Source organism: Pseudopodoces humilis, chromosome 11 (assembly GCF_049639895.1).
Source record: "Pseudopodoces humilis isolate 2021_Gansu_Grassland_sample_001 chromosome 11, ASM4963989v1, whole genome shotgun sequence".
In the NCBI taxonomy this organism is placed as follows: Eukaryota; Metazoa; Chordata; class Aves; order Passeriformes; family Paridae; genus Pseudopodoces; species Pseudopodoces humilis.
The window spans coordinates 17,117,243-17,136,389 of NC_142210.1; the positions used below are offsets into that span (position 1 = coordinate 17,117,243).

At 40.7% G+C, this 19,147-nt stretch overlaps 1 protein-coding gene across 1 annotated transcript; it reads right to left on the reverse strand.

Moving 5' to 3' along the window:
* Positions 1-237: 237 nt before the first annotated feature.
* On the reverse strand, positions 238-12,346 carry RFC4 (replication factor C subunit 4). Its single transcript, XM_005525052.3, has 10 exons — positions 12,138-12,346; positions 11,496-11,574; positions 7,062-7,141; positions 5,791-5,910; positions 4,789-4,932; positions 4,373-4,493; positions 3,803-3,928; positions 2,148-2,228; positions 1,183-1,299; positions 238-451 (listed from the first exon to the last, which is right to left on the reverse strand). The coding sequence occupies exons 1-10, from the start codon at positions 12,260-12,262 to the stop codon at positions 356-358; spliced, it is 1,089 nt and encodes a 362-aa protein (XP_005525109.1). The 5' UTR covers positions 12,263-12,346; the 3' UTR covers positions 238-355.
* Positions 12,347-19,147: the final 6,801 nt, after the last annotated feature.

Sequence of the window (19,147 nt, forward strand, 5' to 3'; positions counted from 1 at the left end):
GTTCTATAGGGATATTTAGGATCATGCTGTCAAGTCAGTCTATTCCAAGCCAATATACACTACAAGGACTAACCCTTCTGTCTCTGCTTGCAGCAAATGTAGACTTCAGTATGGATATGCCCACTTTGATACATTGTTTTCATTTGTAAATGCACAAAAATCAACTGCACAGCAGGAGCCTTAAGGGGCTCCTCGGCTCTTTACCCAGTGTAAAAAAATGAACAAAGTATTCCAGCCTCAGGTTTTCTAACTGCAGTCAGTGCAGCTCTTTTATAGCAAAATCACCAGAACAATACTACACAGTCACGTGCTCTGAGAGCCCCAGCCACCCCTGGAACAAAAGCTGCCGGAGAAGTCAGGTGTTCTGTGTGAGCTGCTGCATCACAAGGGCACAGAGACTCATCAGCTGCAAGAATTCATCAGCACCATCTGCAAGGCATTTGTCCACTTCCTGCAGAGGGAACAGAGAAGGGAAAACCCTCTAAAAATGGTGATGGCTCAAGGTAGCTGTGTCTTGGGGTACAGTGGAGAACAAGAAGTTTGCCAGCTGTTTTCTTAACACAGATTTCTCCAGCAGCCACATCACACCCCCCCACAACTGGACTGGGAACCGTGAGCTCTCCAGCCTTCATCTCATCTCCTACAGGAGGCCACCACATGAAAGTTCTGTACACAAAGGGGTGTGACACTGGCCCTGCAAACCCTTGCTTGGAGCATCACTGCAGGGCATCCACAGCACCTGCCTGCAGTGATTTTAGCAAAACCGCCACCACAGCTGGCTTTCCTTCTTCATCAAAAATGGGGCAAGTTAGTTAATCTTCTCTTTTTTGGAAAGGCGTATTTTATGCACCAGAATAAAAACTTGCATTTTGCAGCTCCTGAGGTTTTTTTTAAGTGCTAACTCATCTTAGTTTTCCCTCCCATGTTATATTAAAAAACCCCGAAACAACCAAACCCACAAACCTCTTGATTGAACTCACTAGAACAACATGATACAGATAATAATTCACTCAACTAGGTTTCAATTATTTCCTGTGAAATTTCTCAGGAAAAAAGTTTGCATTCTAGCAAGAAACATTCAGAAAAAAAAATCACCATGTACTTTTTGGGAAAGACTGTGCAAACAAAAACCAATGTGTAGAGATGAATGTGTTTTGGTTTTTTGACTCCTGCTAGACTTACTGCAAGTTTCTCAACTATGGCAGATTTCTGTTTGTCACTGTAATCTTCGCTCTCCACAATGGTGTCATGCAGCTGGTTTACAAGCTGAGCAACAGCAAACCCCTCATTGATGAGATTCTGCACAGGGAGAAAGGAAAATTGAAGTAATTCAGCAGCAGAAACACCAGCAGAAACTGGAAAGAATCTTGAAAAATTCTGTCTGAACTGAGAGACTGCACTGCAATTTAGTATGGAACTTGTACATTGTAGAGAGCAATTCAGTAGCCTGTGCACAGCCCTGCCCTGCATCCTGCCCAACAGTGACCCAGCATGAGCACCTCAGACAGGCTGCAAGAGCAAAGCAATTTTCATCTTGGAAATTTTATGATACATTTAAAACATTTAACAACCTCCACTGAACCTGTCCAATCCTATTCTAAAATTAGGAGGGCTTGGCATCTACAGCATCAGATGGCAGTTTCACAGCCTTCACATTTTAAAGGGCCACCTACTTGGGATTTATTTTCTTCATCTGGTCATTGCTAGTCTCAGGCATTGAGAGATCTGTAAGACCAAAACTTTTTTAATAAAATAAAGCCCATGGCAACTAAAGACAGCTTTTAAAAAAAAGTCAGTAGTGCCCAGTTACAAAAATGTCAAGTATTGAGAACAATGGTCATTGAAGTGAAGCCATTTAGGGAGAGAGAAGTTTATGAAAATAGAAACAGCATTGGTGCAACCTTATTTTTCTGTTCAGCTAAGCAGATCTACAATGCCATCAGTTTAACCCAGGAGAAAGCCAGGGTCATATTGGTAGAGAAATTTATTTGCAACTCTGACGGCCCTTCCTCAGAAGGGAAAGACTGGGAGTCCTGACTGGTGAGACACTTCCCAAATGAGCATCCAAACTGACTGAGGCCAAATGTTCTTCAGGCATAGTCTGGAACAAAGGATTCACAGGGCCTAAGCATTACGAGAACTCTTACCTTTGCCAGTGTTTCCAGTTTCTCAAAAGAACCACTCTGGCAGCCCAATAGCAGTTCATCAATTGTTTCTTTAGGGATGACCTGTAACAAGAAGTGACATTTCTTAATTTCAACTCTGTAAACTTAAAATTGGTGTTGATGCTTACAGTAATAAACAGTTCATGGCAGAGGTCATTTCAGGATTCCATTCCTCTACACACCTATCCACTTCTAGCAAGTATATGAGACAGACTCAATAAATTTTAAAAGTGAGAACTAGGCTGTGACATTTGTCATATGCTGATGATATTAAAACAAAAACTGTATCATGACAATAGACTGTCAAAGTCACCTTCCTAAATACAACTGCTTATTTGGGACACTGACTAAGAGGAGGACATTCTTCAACAGTTAGATCAGCCAATGCTTTCTGTACCATTCTACACCTAAAGAACACAGCAAATAGGTTTTATTTCCAGTGACACACCAATGACATCCAAAAAAAAGCCCAATGCAACAAGATCAGACAATAATCAGAAGGAAAAAAGTTGACAGATGCCATTATGTCACTGTGCAGGGACAAGCTGCCTCTTTCACCCTTCACTCATTGTGATTCCTGTCAGTTGAGTACCTGGACAGTTTGGTTTCAAAGCTTTATGAAGCTTTTGTACTAAGGTCACTCCAGGGTCACAGAAGTTGTGAATGACCAAGAACTTCCAAGTTTTTATGAAGATGTAAAGTTGAATTCCCTTGCTTTAAACAAGCATTCTTTCAGTAATGGAATGTCATGCTTCTCTTTCCTATCATTACAGTCAATTTCTGCCAGGTTTCAGATGGCTGATATCAATTCAGATACCAGCTGGTTTACAGATACACAAAACTGAACAATGACTTCACTGTGAAAATGTTTGAAATTGTTCTGTAAAACCCTGCACATTAGCAACTGTCTCTGGTTTCTTCAAAGCGAGAACCTCCCAACCCCTACAATTAGCTACTATGGCAGCACCTTCATGGGAAGTGTGTCCATCATTAAAGACCACTTATTTTTCAGCTTCTCAACTCCTAATCCCACATTCCCTTCTTCAGGGATATTTTGTTGCAAAAGGAACACCTTCACCCAAGTTTTATTAAACACATTTTCTCTCGGGTTTTCCTGTGCCTCTCAGTATTGCCTATGTCATTCTAGAACAAACCACTGCTGTTTCATTAAAAAGCAGGATCCACACAGATCCTTGTCACTGCTACTGTGAACATTAAGCTGAAAATGGAGCTGCTACTGAAAGTCATTTCCCTGTGGTGCTTCCAAACCAATATTGCAATGATCTATACTTTTACACATGTATAGAAAAGCCCCAAAAAATGTTCTAATCTACTCTCCCACAAAAACTCCCACAGTTTACATTTATGGGCAGATTATTTCAACTTCAATTTGAATTATAAGACTGTTTTACAGTTTTCCATGATTTACAGAAGAAGTTGCCAGGAACCTGCAATGTAATAAGTGTACAGAATCAGGCAGTCTTTAAAACTCTGGTTGATAGTGTATCATTACCATGCTGCAATACTAGTGAGTATAAAACTACTTTTTTACCAAACTGTGAGCAGTTAGAGGCAGACAGAGGCAGAAAAAATGCTTTTCAGAGTAATTCCAGGAGAAGCTGTAAGGCACAGCTTACCCCAGCAATTTCAGTGATTATCTTCTCTGTGATCTCCTTCCCACCCATTAAGCGAGTGGCACTTTGAAGAAAAGTAATTGCTTTTCTTAAGTCTCCTTCTGACACTTTCACCAGGTATGATACTGCCTGAAAAATAATGTCAGGAAATACTAAGTTAAATGTTCACTGTTAATTAAAATCCAATACACTTTTTCAGCAGTTACTTTAAAACACCAAGTGGTGCATAAAGCAGACTATCAGAGCCAAGCACAATACACAAGTTACAAAACAACCTCTCTACTAACACAAATGTGTGCTGGCAGTTTGAGAAAGAAGCATGGTTTAATGCCAGTACACTCAGAAGAGAACAAAAAGCCCTAAAGTTTGGCTTCAGTTTTCTCTGGTAGACATTTCTCTGGTTTTAGGATGACTTAAAAATCATCTCATCTATGGAATGAGAATAAACGAGTTTATGTATTTTATTTCATACAATCGAGCAGCCTGGAAAAGTATGCTGACTTGGCTTCTTTTGCTGCCCTGCAATTATACACTGGATTAAGCAGTAAAATTACATGGCAACCACAAAGTTACCTCATTACTGATTTTCACATGTTCCTTCTCAGAAACATCCAACAGCCTCTGCTGTTGGATACTGTCAGACAAAGGCTTGAAGCGGAATTTGGAGCATCGAGATGTTAAAGGCTCAATTATTCTGAAAGAAAGGAAGGAGAGCGGTAAATTAATGTTGTGGGTCAAGTTCTCACAGACAAAGCTAACACAGGCTGAAAAGGTTTAAAATACCTTAAGGTTTAAATAACCCTAAAACCACAACATTGTAAAAATTAAAAGTGAAATCTAAGTATTGTTTCAGGCTTGCATGCACATAGTGACATCTCTATTAACTGAAAACTGTGAAAATTAGATATCAACTTTTAAGCAGGGAAAAAATAAAAAAGAGACTACAGACCAGACAGCAAATCCAAACAAGCAACAAATTCCAGGTGTACCTGCTGATGTAGTTACAAATAAGACAGAAACGTGTTGTTTTAGATTCTTTCTCCATTGTGCGTCTTAAGGCTGCCTGGGCTGCTGAAGTCATAGAGTCTGCTTCATCCAGGATCACAATTTTAAAAGGAGGACACATTTTGCCACTAAAAAATTAGAAATCTGTTATTCAGCAGACATGAAATGTCCAGACCAAGGGGAAAAAAACAACAGTGAAAAACATAAACAGAAAAATCACTGCAAATAGCAAATAATATTTTACTTAAGCATGTATCCATGAAAAATAGAACAGATTCAGAGGTTCAGTCTTTTAAAAATCATTTTTAGATTAAAGACTAATATTTGTAATAAAGGTGGGGACTGAGTTCCCATAGAAAGACCAACACTTGAATAATGCAACAGTCCTCTAAAATACATACTCTTACTGTAAACTGCTTCTTTAACACCTCATGTAGCTCTTCTTTTTACAGGCTTCCTGATTCCCTAAACTCCCAAGAATACTCAACAGACTGATTTCAGTACACAATACCATTTTTTTGCCAGGCTGTCTTGGCATGCAGTTTCTTCCTGATACTTTCCACAGTCCATACACATGGCTTGACCTGCACTGGGCTTCCCATCACCTGACACCAGAATCCTTTTAGAAACCAATACCCATATTGTAGAAATCCCTGCAGATTAGAAGGACTAGGGAAGTGACTTCTGGCACAATTTACCCAAAGAAACTTTTCTGTGGTAGTCAACATCTTCAAAGGCAGCAACATGTGCCCAAACCCAGAAGTCTTGACCTTGTGGAGTTTTTTCTGTCTGCCTCCAATGATAACAGCAAGAGTAAAAATCCTTCCGGGTATTCAAACCCCCAATGTGAAATTCCATGAAGTAAAAGCTCAGCCAAAGCACTGTGTGTTGCCAACTTCTGGGCAGTGCTGACCCATCATTTATATTAGAAACAAAAACAACCACATGCTTTGTCCTAAGCAGGAGGGGTTTGATCCAGCACTTACTCTGAACGGCTTCCAGATGCCGTTAGCTGAGCAAAAGCCTTCACTTTTTCCCGAATCACTTGTATCCCACGCTCATCAGAAGCATTTAACTCAAGGACTCTTTGTCGGAATAAATCAGGCCTGCAAAATTTTTATTACATTAGCTGCTAGCCCTTGTAATGATATGTCATAAAATATAACAACAACCCTTCTGGCTGTTTTGAATGGCAGGGATTATTATTATTATCAGCATTACTAAATAACATTGTTAAAAGACAGTTAAGTTGAGATCATAAAATGTTAAGTATGAATTTCCATTAGCTATTTTTAGAATCTCCTCCCAGGCTACAAAAAACAATGAAGTATAAAATTACATCAGTTAACCAGGAAAAAGAAAGTAGGAAGTTGGCTTTGTATGCTCAGAGCACTGTATTATATGCCTTTTTACTTATATCCTGTGAGCAATGTGAAATAACAAGTAAAATGCCACAACAGAATCACTAGAATGAAATATCCAGAAAGTATAAGACATGCAGTATTTACCTGCAGTACTATACTCCATTTAAAAAAACAAGAAACAAACCAACAATTAATACACCAGATTTTAAATCCTAGTAATTAAAATGGACTCATGATGTGGAGCTGTCTTCCTCCTACTAAAGTAGATGTGGTTCTCTCAAAAAAAACCAGTGAGTCAAAGATTAAAGATTTCAAATGGAATGAGGGAGGTATTAAATTCAGCATTACATTTGATCATAACATCAAACCACCTCCTCATCCATTTTTTGCTCATAGATCACTGAGTTCACTGCTCAAAAACTCCCAAGTGTTAAAAGAGAGTTAATGGACATATACATGCTGAATTTTAGTCTGAGTTCCAATACTACTTCCCATACACAGTTCAATGGTGCATAACAGGGAGATTACAAGTCAGCCATTTTATGAAGCACTTTGAGATCTATGTGTAGCTAACAACTCACTAAGTAAACCATAAACACTGAAACTCCTTTACAAGGTTCCGCAAGGCATATGCAAACCATATTCTTTCCATACTCTTTGTTAGGTGGTTACATGGCTGCCAAGCTGAAGTCTATACCGGCAACAGGAATCAGTGACTTGTTACAGGACAAATGAGAAAGAGATCTTATGTTAGAACTGAATTAGAATATGAAGATATTCCTGAAAAAATGCTGGGAACTACCTAAGAGCAGGCAATGACCAGAGGCACTTCATCACATGATTAGGAGACATGTGACAGTTGATTACACTGAAGCAACTTGATTCCAGCTTACCCAAACAGTTCTCTTGCAGCTGCTAAAATAGTGGAAGTCTTTCCAGTTCCAGGTGGGCCATAGAACAACAGATTGGGAAGCTGAAACAGCAAGGCATCATTTGTAAGAAAAGCAAATTAAAAAAATATCCACTAACAGGAAAACCTACTGACAATATGAGCACCTAACAGAACAGAAACTGTCTATTCCTCACAGTAAATAATGACAATTTTTTCACTTCTAGGCCTCTAAAGGAGGCCAACAGTTGCTGTTTATAGCACAGCAGGAACAAGTGTTCTTTGGTGGCACCATCCCATGTTCTATCCAAACTGATATTCCAATCTATATTTATTTTTATATATTTACTCCAGGGCATGTCTGAGATCACTAAAGCCTACAGAGGTTACCGTTCTGCGCTGACACCCAGATTTATCCAAGAATGGCCTTAAACAGCCCAGGTAATACCAGCAGTGCAGACGAAACCATCCTTTGCTTTCTCAGCTCCCCAGCCTGCCTTGTCCAGCCACGCTGAGAATTCTGTGCTGCCAACTGCACTGCAGCAGCTCGGGAACACCGGGCTGCAGCGAGGCCAGAGCGACACAGCCCAACAGGGACAGTGCCAACAACTCACTGCACAGCACAGCCCTGGCAAATTCCTGCAGCCATCCAAGGAGTTTTCAAGAGAGACCACTGGCATTTCTTACAGAAATTAGCTTAACTGATCTTTAAAATAATTTAATTCATGACCTCAGCATGAAAAATACAACTGCATCAAGGAAATATGCTGACACAGGAAGATCAAAGCAGCACAGCAAAGACTGCAGCAGTAATTTTAAGAAGACATTTAGCAGCACAAAGCAAAAAAAAAAATCTCTCAATTTGAGAACATAACTAAGTATCTGCTAGACATCTGAACTTTATTAGATGGAATTAAACATAAGCTGGTTTTGTTTTGTCTGTCAGAGAAGGAGTGTAAGCCTGTGTAATATGGTGGTCCTAATAGTGCACTTTTAATACAGATGTAAATTATTAATACTAACTGGTAATGAGCTGCACACAGTTCAGGTCATCCTTAGACAAGGATGATGAATTCAAACTGGGAAAAGTGATTAAAGAAGTGAAAAAGCTATCTTATGAGAAGTGACTTTTTGAAGAGTTTGATTTAGTTAGCTCAGCAAAACAAAAGCTAAGAGGGAATATGACTTTATCTTCATGAATCCGCCTGAGCAACACAAAGAACAAAGCTGGTACAAACAAAATTTGTATAAGCCATGACAAAATTTTGGCTGAAATCAAGAAGATTCCCAGCTGACACAGGAGTCGTAGTTTTCTATATTACTATTTCAAGCAATCACTTTATAAACTATCACTGTAAAACTGTGGTCTTTGACAATAGGGGATGTTCCACTTCTACATTCTTAAAACAAGAATCCAAAAGTTCCCTCTAACCAATAGCAAAAAGACAAACCTCTCAGACTGACTTGATTTCTAGCCCTTAATAAGCATTCTATTTTTAAAGAGTCAACTAAAATTAGATTAGAGTATTCTATCCTGAATATAGCATGTAATGCAGGCAGAATGGGAACAGCAAAACCAGCCAAAGAGCAGAGAAAAATGCAGGCATACACAACCCATATTCTGAAAATGAAATAGAGACAATCAGTTGGGTAATAAATATCCCATTTTAACAATTAAGACAAGACATAGAGCACAAACTCAACTGTGCATGTACCCTAAAAGTAGAGATAGAAGAATTTCAATCTTCAATCAATTTCTAGTAAATAAATGAATTTCAAGTTTTGCCTGCTCTTTCTGCCAATAAATTGTTGCTTGTTTCCCTAGTTACTAATAAGCAAACAGCATCCCCTACTAGTAAACACCTTTTCAAGTTTAGATATCACAATAGTATTATTCCTCTCTATCTTTTATGACAGCTCCACAGAGATGAAGTGTACTGAATGACAGCTGAAAATTCACCAATCTCTGTGCTAGGTTGGCACATTGCAAAGGCAGATGTTTGTGAGGAGATTCATAATTTCATGCCTCTGTGCTAATTCACACACAACTGTCCTCAAAAAAAGCACAAGCAGATAAAAGGTTTTAATTAGAATCTGTTTCCTAATTCCATTACACCCCAACTTTATCACTGTTTCTGTTTCAACCTCATTTATGCTCACTTCTCACTGAAATATTTACACCACTTTTCACCAAGCACAACCTAATCCTTTATGTAACTGTGGCAGTATTTTTAAATAAACTGCAACCTGATCTGGTTATCCATTTTTCCATGCTTGCCAGGAGTAAGCAGGATACCTGCAGGCATCGCTCTGCTCATGGGAAAGCTACCTCATATAGCGTAAATCTCAGATGCTTTTCCAGAAGTTTCAGTACAAGTAAAGATGCAAATTGCAATGATAATCCTACACTCTCTTTTCAGTTATTAAGGTATCATGAAGCAAATGAAAACTAAAGAATACCATGACTGTTTACAGTTTTTTTGCCAAAAACCAACAACAAATCAATGCTTCTGGCAGACAGAAATCAATTCCTCCAGTTCAAACCCCCTTGGACTCTGCTGTGCCCAGCTTATAACAGGACAATGTGTGTACTTACAGATGGAGGTATATTGCCTATAGGGAGTCACAACTTCTGTATTAGTTATAGGCAGTTACAAGTCCTGCTCCATTTAGCAGCTCCCAAATCAAGGCCCACAAATACAGGCCAATCAACAAAGGACTGACTCTCCATTTCCAACACTGTGGTTTAAATAAAGCATATTACTCAAACCTGCAGCATTGTCACAGCTGTTTCTTAGATCTCACCAAATCTCCAAACTCAGTAAGAACCTCTGCAGTAATGTGTACTTACAGAAGTACATGCTAGCCATCTCAGAGTTTCAATTCACTTTTGCCTTCTTGACAGAATGAGTCCTTTCAAGAAACTAATAACAATGTCTAAATTTTAAAAGAACCCAAATATTTTATTTTTGCATGATTTTATTCTCAACGGCCTTGCTGAGTTTGGATAGCTATGGCAAAATACAGAGCCTATAACCATAAACAGGAATTATAATTTGTCTTTTCAACTCAGAAGGCCAAAAGTCAACACAAGTGCACAAGGCTCAGAATCCAAGAAACACTGCTGATCCACAAACTGTAGGGTTTTAAATAACTGTTGCTCAAAATAGAACTTCCCAACCCATCACCTAAGCAATGTTACACAACTGATATGTCCAGACAGAATAGGTGGCAGCAGCTCATTTCTCCTTTGCTGTTAACAGTTCCTTCCTGATTACCTCAACTCTATAAATACTGTAATCCAGCAGCATTGCTGCTGAAACAGATTTCTGGGGTCAACATTACCTGAAAAGGTCACATTACAAGAATATTCTCAAAGCAAACTGAACGTGGAGAAAAGAACTAAAGAAAGAAGTACAAATCTTTCGCAGTTGTGTTGTACCACTTTGATTTTAGCTTCATATGCTCAAAGAAATAAGGTACATCTGCTTCTGCAAGCTTTGATTAAAGTATTATTTTCAGAGAGAAATGCACTCATATCACTGCAGAGCAAACCAAAGCTGCAGCCCATGAAAACAGACAGCTTTTGAAGCACAAGTGTGATTGTCCTAGGTGAGGAGGTAAAAAGTCACAGTATGTACAAAAGAAGGAATTGTTCACATTTGGAAAAAAGCAGAGCCATCTCTTGGCTATGTCCTTTATTTCTCCCTTCAGCCCCTTCACCTCTACATCACCTGCTTTGGAAGAACTAACCATCAAACATACCAAATACTTACTAAGTTTTTATCCAAGAGCAAATAAATGCAACTACAAATGCTCTGCTCGTCTACACTCTTGGCTCATGCAAGCCAACCCTGCAACTGCCATACTTAGCTTTTTAAAGCCAAAGAGACTTACTTGGAAACTTTAACCTAAAAAGTTTGGGAACCGCTATCCAAGCAGTAGACCTGGCACTTATAAATTCCTCTCATTAGCCAAAATGTTTAGTGTTTAGCAGTTTCACTGCTAACTGATCAGAAGCACTGACAGATCACTAGAAATGTTTAGGAGTGACTGGCAAGTCAGACTTGTCTATGAAAGGAAAACCTTCTCCTCTTGTCTTAAACGTGAATGGCATAAGTACTAGTGGAGTAGCAGTGTGGAGACAACAAAATCTTTTCTGGGTTTGAAACTACTAACAAGTAGTTTGCCATTCGAGCTTTTCCAAAAAAAACTCCAAACTGCATAATGGAACTGACAATTCCACCTTAGAGGATTAGAAATATGAAAAGCTTTACCTATGTATCACAACAGCATTTATCATGAGGAAGTCACTTAGCCCATTCATGAAGGACCACCTTAAAAACAATCACTGCTGAGTTGGAAAAGAGAAATTTTCAGTACCACTGACACAAGTGTCTATCTAAAAATGCTGATTGGTAGACGTCATTACACTCACATCAGCACCTTCGAGGGATTTCTTCAGCACAGCTACAACTTCATCCTGGAAGGCGACTTCATCCACATTTTTGGGACGACTAAATAAATAAGACATTAAATAAAATTTATTAGCTAACAAAGTTTTATAGGAAAGCTGAAACTGAGAAAAGTATTTGCCCTTTTGATTACATCAAATACTGGAGAATCACATTGAACTTTGTAGTTTAAGTCAAAATCACAACAGGAAGTCTAATGCCTCTGGTCTGTACTACTGAATAACTCCTCAGGAAGCTGCTTGTTTTTTTCTGTTGTAAACACCTGAGATGTTTTTAAAAGCTGAACTGCAATATTTTACCACTTTGTGATAAAGGCTTCTCAAAAAAACAAAGTATTAAATGTACTCATGCACCAAAACACAGCGATGAAACATCACTGCTTGACATGGCCAAGATTTTCTGCTCAATAGCAGCCACAAAAGGCACTTACAGTGTCTCACAGTGCTGGAGTTCCCCCATAACAGGGGAAGTTAAGCTTTTCTCCCTGGTGGGGACACCCACACCTGCGGTCCCCTTTTGCTATGCACCAACTACCTCCGTATACCCCCATGAGCCAACCTCCGCTCTCATGGCCAGTACCCCCACTGCTCCAGAGCCTCCCTTACTATTTCTCCACCCAGGGGATGGGTTTGGTCCTCTTGCCCTCCCCGCTGCTCCCGGCCGCGCTCTTTTCCTTGGCAGCGACGGGCTTGGTGCTGATAGAGGCCGGGCCCTTGAGGAAGGCCTGCATGGCTGTGCCGGGCTGTGTCGGGCCCCAGACCCCTCTCAGGCCCCGCCGGCCCTTCCCGCCAACCCGGCCGCGCACGGGGGCGGGGCCACTTCCGCCCGCCGAGAGCCAATCACAGAGTGCGGTGCCGCCGGGGAGGGGGCGGTGCTTACGTCACGGTGCTCGCGCCCCGGTACCTAAAGGGGCGGGGTGAGGGGGGCAGCGCGCGCTGAGGGCGCCAAGTGGGCGGTTCCTCAGGGCGGCCGCGCGCGCGCTGCCTCACAAATGTGCTACATCCCCCGTAAAATGCGCCCCCCGAATGTGAAATACAGAACAAAAAGATCTCCCCCAAAATGACAAGCACTGCACGAGACCAAGCGGAGGAGGGACCTCGCTATGTAGCGAGACCTGCTGCAGAGTCCTGAGGCACGGCCTGCTCCCTTCCCCTGCTCCGTTCCCCTTTAGGCACGAAGTGAAAACCCAGGAGAGCCCGAGGCTGGCCAGGGCCTGTCATGGGACAGACATTTTCGCCTTTATGGGCTTTTATTGGTGCTCAAACCTGCTCCGGCCTGGTTGCTGCAGTGCGAGCAGCTCCCCCAGGTGTGCAGGCTGAGGGTTATTGGTGCTGGAGTGAAGTGTAAGTGAATCCTCTGAGTTTTCCCATTGTTTCCAGTGACATCCATCACAGCTAAGCCAGGGTAAAAGTAAACTCAGGAGTGTGATTGATGTGACAGATCCCTTTAAATGACGCAAAAACATCCTGGTAGATGTGGCAGTCGTGATGAACGCCCACATTTCCATGTGGTGAGTGGCTGTAGCTTACTCTTCCAATTCCACACCAGCTTTGTAGGTAAAAAAATTGAAGTTTTTCTGCTACCAGCAGCTGGGTGTTTTGTGGCTGCAGGTGTTCTGCTTTACTGTTTTCCCTTGGCTACTCCTGGGCAGGAGACACAGAAAGAATAGCCTGTGAAGCTGCAGTAGTGATCGCCCAGAAAAGACCCTATGGAAGTGAAAAGAGACTGGAAATGGTCTCTATGGCAACAGAAGAACAGTCTTTGGAAAAGGAGATGTAGGAAAAAATGTAGGCTGAAAATACATAACTCTGTCAGTGAATCAAACCTGTAATTCTTGTCTGGGCAATTTTAAATAAATTGTTTCCTCTCATCTGGCATTCTATTGAAGAATGAAATCCAGATTGTAGTCTTAGCAAGAAATGCCCACACTTATAACTACTAAAGTTGTTTTGTTCTAGATGAAAATGTAATGATTTTTTTTTTCCCCCACTGTGATTATATTTGGTACTTCCAAGTCATGGTAACAAATGATTTCTGAAATCAGTTTCTTTCTGCAACTGTATAAAGCTTTGCTGTCTTTTTGAAGATTTGTTCTATTTGTTGGTCTCTATTCAATCCACTCTCCTTAATGGGGCCACCTCAAATGTACCTTGCATTTCAGCGTTTTGTCAGCTCTGGATGAGCCTGAGGTTCAATCCAGCAGTGGAATTTCCCTTCTGCTACATTAACTGAACTTCACAACACAACTTTCAGTTTCATTACCTTAAGAAAGGTTTAAAATTCCAGAAAGGAATAATGAAGCCCAAGCTTCTCTCTCTTGCTCCCTGGGTTTTTTTTCTCTCCCTCCTATATATAAGGATTGAAAATTATGCTTCCTCTATTCTGTTGAATTGCCTTCACTCACCATCTTAAGGTCCAACAGATCAAACGCAGCTACCATGCCCACTCATTTGCTTCTATCTAGCATTTTCTGTGGGAAAGACTGTTTTACACCAGCCTAGTCAGTGCTCCTTGGGCTGACCTAAATGGGGACCCTTCCCAGTTGCTATAGTTTACCCCAGCCGGTAACTAAATCCATGCAGTCCTCACATACTTCCGTGCCTGTGAAGGGATGGGAAGGAGAATCAGAAAAAAAAAAGTAAAACTTGTGGGTTGAGATAAGAGCAATAATTGAAAGTTTAATAATTGAAACAAGGTAAAATATAATAGTACTGAAGATAACAAGAAAAATAGCAATAATAATTGTAATGTAAAGGAGAGAGTAAGAAATAAAACCTCAGACAAATGATTCACACAAACCTGACTAGAGCCCAGGCCATCCCTGAGCAGTGATCAGCTCCTCCTGGCCAAATCCTCTGTTTATACACTGGACAAGACATTGTATGGCATGGAATATCCCCTTTGCCAGTTCAGGTCAGCTGTCCCAGCCATGCTCCCTCCCAGTTTTTCATGCCCCTCCTCATTAGCAGAACATGGGACACTGTAAAATCATTGATTTAGGGTAAGCACTGCTTGACTACAACCAAAGCATCAGTTTCATATCAGCATTATTCTCACACTGAATCCAAAACACAGCATTGTATCAGCTTCTAAGAAAGAAACCAAATCTATCCCAGCTGAAACCAGTATACCAGTCTTATGTGAGCCATTTGCAGACAAACAGCCACAGAATAAGGGTTCAAGAGCTTATCTGACAAAAAACCAATGTGTCAAAGGCTAGTGACAGTAGCAGGGCAGGAAAATTGATTAAGGGGAGGACATTTGTCTTTATAAGTTACTGTGCCTGCTGCCCTGGAGACCTCTCCATACCTCCATCAATCTAGACCTCCAGTCAATTGACACGAAAGCTTCCTAGGAGATCAGCTCAGGGATGTTTATGAGGCTGAAAGTGGACAAATGGCTTCTTTAAAATAAACTACATAGAGTACATAAACGTAAGCTGGGCCTAAAAATTACAGAGTCACTTCTATTCAACAGCTTTGTCTAAAATCCAGGCTTTGTTTTAAAAGAGGAAAGAGTTGAAATAAATTAATGCAATAAAAATAGGCATATGGATTTTTGTAAAAATTTAACAGCAAACATCTCCTAACTCTTAACACTGGAAGACTTCTGCTGGAATTATGTCAGCAATACAGAGCAGACTGGCACTGGCAGTTTTCACTGTCCAAGCTGCGTAAACGAGAAGGTTCAAAGCAACATGGCAAGAATGTTGAAGGTATCAGGGGACTTCTTTTTTTTTTTCCCTTAGATATGATAACTAGGACAGCATTTGTCTCAGCTCAGGTAACTGTGGGATATGATCACTGTATAAAAGATCATGGCTAAGGTGGATACTGCAAATAGGAAAGTATCCATACCTTCTCAAGATGCAGGAAACAGAGGCCTGAAACTGAACTATGGAGCTTCAGATTTAAAACCAAAATAAGTAGTTTTTCTTCACACAATGCATATTTAAATTGCAAGTCTTGTTACTATCAAACTTTATGGCAATCAAAATTATAAGTAGATTAAAAAAATAGCTAGGCATATTCCTGAAGAAATAGAGTATTAAATATTATCAGTCATATGCAGACTTAAGCTCAGAAAGTCCCTGAACCAGAGATCACTGCAATCTGACAGGGAAATACTGGAGAGGGATAATCTCTTTAAGTGGCCTCTTTAAGTGGTGTTTCATGTGCTCTTTCCTGAGGGTATATTAATGGTCCTGATCGCAGATGGGCCACTGCCCCAGCCTATGTCAGGACAGTTGTTCTGGAGCACAGAAAGTGAATGATTGATGTAAATGATGGTGACAAAAAGGTTTATGATTGGGAAGGAGGACAGGGAGAGGAGCTGCGAATTTTGCTAAAACTAGTGTTGTATCTTCAGTGGCCTCTTTTTCTTCAGAATGGATTTTACAAGGCACTGTGCTCCTTTTCAAGTAGCTGAAACAGCATCTGAGGCAAAGCAGGTCAGGCTTTGCAGAGCTTAGGTGAGAGTCTAAGTGTGAGGGTAGAGCTTCAGGCGTTGCCGGGGGAGCTGTGTGTGCAGAAAAGGTGCTCCTGCAAGTTTTGGCGGAGAAGCCCAGATTTGTCACAGGAGCTGACCAAGAGGCCAGCAGAAAGCCGAGAACAACAGAGAAGCACTAGCACTGTGACTCTCTTAAAAGCCAAGAAAAAGCACTGTTGGCTGAAGTGTTCCAAATAACATAAAAGTAAGAAAATTTAAAATATGGAGTGCTATTTTCCTTTACTATGTGACTGATGTTCCAGGAAGGAAGCAGCACTCTGTGTGCCTTCTTTGTGTGTGAGTCAAAGAGGTATCTGACTCACTTAACAGTTTCTTCTACTGATGGAAATGTGCTGCAGATCTGAGGTACTGCCATGGCCATTCAGAAGTGTTGGCAGTGTAATTACCTTTCCCAATTGTGCGAAAAGTGTTCTAGTTCTTCCCAGCAAGTAACAGAGCTTCAGCCTTTGATACAGGGATCAGCCAGTCTAGAGACAAAATTTAAAGAGGGAAAGGGTATGATACCAAAGTAGTACCAAACTTGGTATTAGAAGAAACGTGGCAAAGGGATTCTAAACTTTTCTGTTATTCCATCAGCCTGCCTATTTTTCTGCTATGGAAATGTCTTCACATGAACTCTGTATACCAGAAGGTTGTAATCATGTTCTGGAAGGAGATTTTCATGAAAAATTAAAAGATGGGTGAGTTTGTAAAGGTTATGTAGGACTGGGAAAATGGAAATAATCAAGACAGTGAAGAAGATGGGCTTGTTTTAGGGATGGATCTCATTTTGGTTCTCAACAGCTCTTCAGGCTCAGTTGACTAAGTGTTTTTTAGTGACAGAAGGAAGATGTATAGCTATAGCTATCTAAGATGAAAAAAAGAAAAGATCCTTTTCCCGTGTGAGAGCTTCCCCTTATACTGTTCAGGCCATAGAGTCTTATAAACACTTTTTGTTAGCAGTGTGCAATTTACTTTTAATTTTATTAACATCGCTTACAATGCTTTGGCCTCAGATGTTTGATTCAGGATCTAATAAAGAGCTGGTGATTTGTCAGGCTGTCACTCTATGGAAAAATCAAATTCTTTTGCCTGTTGGCCATCATCTTAGCAGTGGAATCACGGTGTTTGCACTGCCCCTGATTCTGCTTTCAATGAGATCCCTGCCTGGAATGTAAATCATCATCCTCTGTACCTCTACCACATGTTTATCAGTGAGGGCTTTTACCCTTCAGAGGGGAAGTCAGTGTTTGTTGTAAAAGTACTGGCTCAATTTCACAAAAAAAAATTCCCAGCACTGAAAATTGTTACCATCCCATCGATAGACTAAGTTACTTCAGCATCTTTCAACCATTCCTCAAGTGACAGATACAGGGCTTTCATTTCTCTGTGTCTCCAAACAACCCCTATAGTCTAGACTCCTATTTTTTCCCTTTCTCAGCTTGGGTTTGTAGATCACCTATGCTTTTGCAGTATTTTTGACTTGGTTCAGTCCCCTGTGGCTCTTCCATTTGAGAATTTGTAATGACAATAAACAGTAGCCTTTTTCTAATGCAGGCACCACTGAATCTTGGCAGTATAAAGAAATCATCCTGTAACTGGTAAAACTAATGGAGTTTGCTATCCCATGGTTGTGTCCTGCTGCCTAAACCTTCCCACTAAAATTCCCCCCTTTTGTCTGTTATCACTCACATCCTAAGGGAGGGACAGCACCCTCAGCTTGGACTGAATCCCATTTAGCTTTGAACTGATCCCATGGAACCTGCAGTTTAAGCTGGACAGGGAGCAGCAAGGATTAATTAGTGAGTCCCTGCTGTATTCTTCCTTTCAGACTTGGTGCACCTGGCTGAGTTTCAGTGCACCTATGAGAATTTGTCTCTCCTGAACTGGATTGCAATTGACCAACATGTTCAAAAACTATTTGAAGGTGTACTGGAAAGCTGGAAAACAGATTAACATAACAAGAACAAATAATAAGAGAAAAGGGATCTTAAAATAGCAAATATCCACAAGCCTGCAGTTACTAATGCTGAATAAGAAAGTTGGTATAAGAGCATATGGTCTTAAAATAGCTGAGAATTAATCTAGCTAGAAATTAGACAAAGGCTCTTAGTTATCCTTGATGTTCTTGAACAGCCTTGCTGTAGGAGTCGTGAGAGCAAATCATCTACTCTGCTTTTCAGTGTATTTCATTTATGAATGGGCTTATACACTGTCTGTGCCTGCAGAAAAAAAAAAGTCTTTTAAGTGTCTGGAAACATGATGACTTTTCTAGTGTCATGTTCCTACCTGGCATCTGCGACCCTTCAAGAAAAAAATAAAGCATCCCAGACCCTTCAAATTCCCCAAAAATATTATAGTTAGATGTCAGCCTGCTTCCCACATACATTTCCCCCTGCCAATGATGCCATCTCTTCCCTGGTTGGGGGAATCCTTTTAACATTCATCAGGGTCTCTGCAGTTTGACCTTTACTGCACAAATAGGCAGTAAAATTTGATCTCAGAAAAAAAATATCTTTTGCTTTAATCCAAAATTGTTGGCAGGTGGCTGGCTCTGAAGTCATCCTTCTCATGTTTTCAAACAGATTTGCTGTTAAACTCACTGAAGTATGCAAGGAACTTCTCTGACTGATTGTTGGTCAGTCAGCCAAAAATGAGGACAACAGCACAGGTACTCAGACTGGCTTGTAGGTCAGCCAGCTGATTATAGGATTTTCCCTTCACAGAGGTAAACCTTTTTGCAACACCAGGACAGGCACACTCACTGTGCTGTAACATCTGCTGAGCCCACAGGGGTATTTTACAGCTCCAGCTTTGGGCATATGTGTCAGGCTCTTTGGCACGCTTGGAAAGGTGGACTTAAGCAAAACTCTATGAATGGGTAGGGATCTGGATTTAGAGCTGAATTAATTCTGTGGAAATAGAGCAGATCTTGCAGGCAGCTGCACCCTTCTCTGTTTTATTTCTTCCATTTTAGCTGTGCAGTAAGTTTTCCATGTTTCCGGAGTTACCTTGTGTGGAGCTTCAGGTAGGCTTCCTAGGATGAGGTGCAAAGAGGGATGGAATGGAGACATACAAGTGCTTGGCTTGTCCTGCCCTTTCTCGCTTCCTTTCCTGCCTTACTCTC

Excerpts from the sequence above, each read along its gene's own strand:
- RFC4 (XM_005525052.3), bottom strand. The coding sequence starts at position 12,262 with ATGCAGGCCTTCCTCAAGGGCCCGGCCTCTATCAGCACCAAGCCCGTC. Across the intron at positions 11,575-12,137 it reads ATCCCCTGGGTGGAGAAATA|TCGTCCCAAAAATGTGGATG; the intron begins GTAAGGGAGGCT and ends TTATTTATTTAG. Across the intron at positions 4,933-5,790 it reads GCATCTGGAAGCCGTTCAGA|TGGCAAAATGTGTCCTCCTT; the intron begins GTAAGTGCTGGA and ends CTAATTTTTTAG.